The 5567-nt window shown below is 37.0% G+C and overlaps 2 protein-coding genes across 2 annotated transcripts in view; both read left to right on the forward strand.

Annotated features, from left to right (window-relative positions):
* Window positions 1–5368, forward strand: part of LOC117124880 — an 8610-nt gene extending 3242 nt beyond the window's left edge. The window contains exons 3-6 of the mRNA XM_033271210.1: window positions 732–1086; window positions 1654–1919; window positions 4915–5038; window positions 5261–5368. Coding sequence (XP_033127101.1) covers window positions 732–1086; window positions 1654–1919; window positions 4915–5038; window positions 5261–5368 — 853 coding nt within the window. The remainder of the gene's footprint in view (window positions 1–731; window positions 1087–1653; window positions 1920–4914; window positions 5039–5260) is intronic.
* The window catches only part of LOC117124881, a 4478-nt gene continuing 2898 nt past the window's right edge, over window positions 3988–5567 (forward strand). The window contains exons 1-3 of the mRNA XM_033271211.1: window positions 3988–4335; window positions 4915–5038; window positions 5261–5477. The gene's annotated coding sequence lies outside the window, so the exon portion shown is untranslated. The remainder of the gene's footprint in view (window positions 4336–4914; window positions 5039–5260; window positions 5478–5567) is intronic.

Raw genomic sequence — 5567 nt, forward strand, 5'->3', positions numbered from 1 at the left:
AATTACGACTTATTATGTCGAAATTTCGACATACGTATGTCGTAATTACGACTTATTATGTCGAAATTTCGACATAATATGTTGAAATTACGACATACGTATGTCGTAATTACAACTTATTATGTCGAAATTTCGACATATTATGTCGTAATTTCGAAATACGTTTGTCGTTATTACGACTTATTACACGGATTGTCGTATTTGATTGGTAAAACACGTGGGGCGGACCGTGTGATTGAGGGGCCTACACGTCTACTAAATGAAAGCATGCCACCGATTCGTTGCCAGGGTTTAATCCGGCGTTATTTTCACCTTGGATTGACTTATAATGAAATTATTTCAATTCTGCTGTCAAAGCATAATGTATTTATAAGCAAAAGGACTCTAAAGCGACGACTTCTAATAATGGGCCTGTTCAGGCGAAAAAAACACTCAGACCTGTTGGATATAGCTTGTTTGTATTGAGAATGAGCTTCAAACGTCAGGTCAACTACATGGATATCGGTGGATGCATCTGAGATGTAAGCAGAACGGAATCAATGTTGATAAAGAGACGGTCAGGATTATATTAAAACATTTAGATCCAGATAGAGTTGAGCTAAGGCGAACCAAACGACTACAAAGACGTATATATCATGTCCCCGGTCCAAACTACATATGGCATGTCGATTCGTACGACAAGCTTAAACCTTCGGAATTTGTATAAATGGCTGTATCGACGGTTTTTCTAGAAATGTTATCTGGTTGGATGCATATACAACCAGTAGTGATCCAAAAGTTATCGCCGGCTATTATATACATACAGTCCAGAAGATAATGGGATGTCCAGTGTTTATTCGGACAGATCTTGGAACGGAAAACACTGTCGTGGGCCAGTTACAACAGTTTCTTTCAAATAATGATAGGCGATTTATGCAGGGCACGAGCCAACATAACCCACGAATTGAGTGCTGGTGGAGCATGTTAAGAAAGCACTGTTCTCAATTCTGGATGAGTTTGTTTCAAAAACTGAAGCACGATGGGAAATTTAGTGGTGATCATCTGGACAGATCTTTAATCCAGTTTTGTTTTATGAAGCTTATTCAGGTAAGTGGGTCATTGTCACCGACACCTTGAAGTGACACAAACTTCTTTAGCTATGTTCTGACGACCACTACTACTTCCCCCTCTACTTCTGCGGCATTGGACATAGTGAGAACTTGACCACTGTCACTGTACACACGCTAGCAGGCCCTAATACATTCAGTGATTAAACTGATCATTACACAATTAATGTAGCATGCAGTGGCAGCGCTACGGGGTCGGGCTGCAGCCTCTTCCTGTCGGGGAGAAGAACTACAATTCGTCGGGGAGGAAAAAAAATTATTAGTAGTTTCTACATATTAGTAGACTCTAAAATCGATAAAATAAACCTTTGAAACCCCTAAATTGTCATATTTTGGGGCGCCCCCTTGATTATATTCGAAAGATTTTGAGCGACGTCCAACCAGGCCCACTTTTGCTCTCGTCGGGACATCAGCTCCCCCTGTCGGGGACCTTGGCCTCAACCCGTCGTGCAAATCCTGGGAGCACCCCTGAAATGTGATGTATAGGCCACACTTAGTCCTATAATTAGGATTTGATTAATAGTAAACTTCTTTTATTTTTATTTAGGATGATATGAATACTGTCGCTAAAGAGTGGAATGCCCATCGCATAACCCCTTCAAGGAATCGCCACGGACCGTTTGGACGCCCGGTAATGATGTATAATGTGCCACAAATGTTCGAGGGACAGGATTTCCTTGTACCTGTGGACGATGATGAAGTAGAGCTATGCAACAGCGAATGTACTTTCAAAAGTCAATTCCCGTGCGACGAAGACGTATTTGAACTGTGTTTAATCTTTACTATACTTACAATGTCACAGGGACAATCCCTGTACAATTTGGGCTTGTTCAGACCACTTTTAAAATCTATATTATACGTTATTACATTAGTGTTAATTGTTGTTACAACAGTGGTTAATGAATATTGTTACAACAGTGGTTAATGAATATTGTTACAGCATTGGTTGATTGCTACATAAGTGAGTAATACAGAGATTACTATGCTTTAACATAATACAAAGTTAAATAAAAAATGTTCTAGGACTACTCATGGCAGGGACGTATCCCTAAATCCATAAATATCAGGCCAGGTCTTTTAAGATAGAAATGCGATACTGTGGTTCAATTTCGTTTTTATCCTTTTGCAAGTTTCTTTAAATGTTTGTTTAATAATACTACTACTAATAGTAATAATTGTCTCTTATACACATCTAGATGTGTATAAGAGACAGCCTCAGTCCCACCATGGTTGGAAAAAGTGAAGAAAATTGTTCTAAATGCGAAAAAAAGTTGTGATTTGTTGATCATACTATAGTATATACAGCTAAAGCTTAGTAAGCTATAATTAGGCCTAAGTTGTCCTGGATATTAAGTAGATTCTAGATAAAAGATCATGAGAAATTTTTTGGTGATGATGAATTTTACTATATAAAAGTGTCATTTCTAGCCATCTAGAGGTACTATTTCCTCAAATTTTCTCACCTCAGTTCCAACCATTGTGGGGCTGAGGTGGGTGTCGACTCACAAAATGCCCTCCCCCTCCACCTTTCAAAACAGATCTGTGCCCTTCCCTGGATNTCTAGATGTGTATAAGAGACAGACTCATGGCCAGTCAATAATCTCCCTTCTCTTTAATAGGATGACCAATATGACTTATACAATATGGATTCATAACTTCATCGTTAATAAATAGTGAAATCATGGTGAAGTATTTAAACTTTACTGAAAAGGCTTCAGCTTCTGTGACCACCTATAAATACACCTAGACTATGGAAAACTCCCCTTTCTACAATTCTAATGGCTACAGGCCTGCTTAAACAAAAGAGACTTAAAATACGTCAGCGTTTAAAACAGCTAATTCTCGCAAAAAGAAAAAAGTTTTTTAATAAATAAGGGCTTAAAAATAGCAGCGGGTCAATGACTGTATTGTAAAGCAGATGCAATAATTGTAAGATCTGGATGTCTGACAGAGGTTGACATTATGGGTTTTACATACGTACGTATGTCGTAATTTCGACATAATTATGTCGAAATTTCGACATAAGTCGTAATTACGACATAAAAATATATATTTCAGTGGCCCTAATAGGCTTTCGTATCAAAGTAAACAGGTTAGGCTGTTGATAACATTTTGCTGTTAACCCTAAAGCATTGTTGTTAAGTGAATAGGTGAGGTATAAATTTAGGGGACTACAGACCAGCTCCCCCCCCCCCTCATAAAGTTCCCATAATGCTACCAATGTATTTTACTTTACTTTCTTTCCCTATTCAGGGAAGTTATTCAAATACATGGGCCGTTGGCCCTAATACTAAACATAATTTATTGTAAAAGATTACATTTGTTTCTTTTTTCAAACGCAAAGTAGACGTATTTTGCTAAATTATTAATATATGCTTTATTTGAAAATAATAGACAGAGCTTGTGAATAGATGAATATAATTAAATACATTTTGGAATATATTTGCTCCTTAAATCAGCATAATATGGGCATTGTAAAATAAAGTGAAATTCATCTTTAATAATATTGTTATTACATATCTTGCAGATTCTTTTGTCTCTATCAATATTTTCCCACCTCCCCTTTTTAATCTCAAGTTCCAGTATGCCTAATCTTAACTTTGTCAATAACCGTCTGTGTTTTAAATTACTAACGTTCGTATAATGATAGCTTAAGCTTATTTCTTTTTTATACAGAGGGAATAACCTTAGTCTAGAATATAAACTAAATTTCTCAATACACTTTTGTTTTTTAATATCACGAAGACGCAACTTAAATTCATCCAGAAAAGAGGTTTTGTCGTATACAAACTATTGAAACCAAATGTAACCAAATCCATTAGAACAAATTAAAGATCTTGGAACATGGTACAAACTGTAGAGGGTGCTCTCGACTCGTTTTCAGTCGCGAATCTTCGTTAGTTACCGGTAGCCGCTTTGTGAAAACGTCAGAAGAGGAACGAATCACAATCGTTGTTTGTACATGGTAGAGCGAAGTTTTTGTATGGAAAGAGAACAATAAAATGCCGAAACGATGTGTTGTTATGGGATGCAGCAATGTAATCAAAGACAGCATAAGCTTGCACGTATTTCCCAAAGACCCAGTTGCTTTTAGAAAGTGGGAAAAATTTGTACAGCTAAAGAGAAGTCACTGGAAAGGTAGCCCGTACTCATGTATATGTTCCGACCATTTTACGACTGAACAATTTATAGAGAATCCGGTGAAAATCAGGCTTGGATTTGGAAATAGGTAGGCCTCCTATGACTATGTCTATCAGAATCAATTTGCTATTGCTTGTATATAATTTTATTCTTCATAAGTTAAGTTAAAAACTGACACAAGAGCGATACTAGCCTATCCTGTATCGCTCATCGACCTTACCTGCTGCCTGTCAGATCAGCCGGGCTAGGCCTAGGCCTAGCCCAGACTATCGGTTCGCATCTACTACTACGAGGCTAGGCCTAGTCTAGTTATTAATATTAGTAGAAGTACTAACTAGGCCTAGGTTTGGCCTACTACTAGGCCTAGTACTACTAGACCTATAATACACTATTAAGATTATTTTTAAAATTATAGCCTAGACTAGGCCTACAGTGAATTACAGAGTTAAGCCAGCTATGAGAAGTAAATGTTCTTCTGCTGGGCCTACTACTGTACGTGTCATCAAAGGTCCCAGGAGAAGATGGGAGGGGGAAGATAGGAGGGGAATAATCTGGCACACCCCCCCCCCCTCTTTTTTGGAAAGTGGAAAAAAAATTAAAAAGTAAAATCATAATTTGCCCAAAAGTACATATTTACTTCACATCGATGCATTTCTACTGTTTTCAGTAAAAGGAAATTACATCCAGAAGCCGTTCCAACAATTAACCATACAGGGAAAAGAGAGCTACCTGTAGGTGCCAGCATTTCAGAGACTCCAAGATCTGCCTACAAAAAACGTGAAATTAGAAGGGTGAGTCACAGTATGCCTCTGTGCTATCCGGCGCATTAGTAGTTATAATGTGACATAAGTAAGTTGGAATCGCAGATTAAGTTTTATTAATACGTGTGTTAAAAATATTGTAAGATTTCAGTAAAGATTTTTTTTTAATTTTTTTTTTTATATAAGAAATTACATGGGGAAAATAGGTGCATTGTATTACTAGCTGTAGTTCTTTAATGTATCATTCCCTAGATTCTGCAAGAAAACATAAACTATGGGAATGTAGATCACATTCAAGAGCCACCTGATGTACAACTGGAAGTAGAGGAAGTTAATTTAAAGGAATCACCACAAATTTAGAGCAGATCGTGTGGCACTGAAAAAGAAAAGGTTTTTCATAAATGTACTACTGTGAAGCCAGCAACCAAAACAGTTAGAATACAAACAACTTATAAGGGACAGAGTAAAGGTAGGCCATACTTATTTGAAATCTCTTGTCTTAAAAAATAATTAAACAATCATACTTATACTGTTTTGATGATTTTCCCCAAATAAATGA

The sequence above is a fragment of the Anneissia japonica genome, unplaced genomic scaffold (assembly GCF_011630105.1).
Source record: "Anneissia japonica isolate Jap-2015-1 unplaced genomic scaffold, ASM1163010v1 scaffold287671_len26189_cov107, whole genome shotgun sequence".
NCBI lineage: Eukaryota > Metazoa > Echinodermata > Crinoidea > Comatulida > Comatulidae > Anneissia > Anneissia japonica.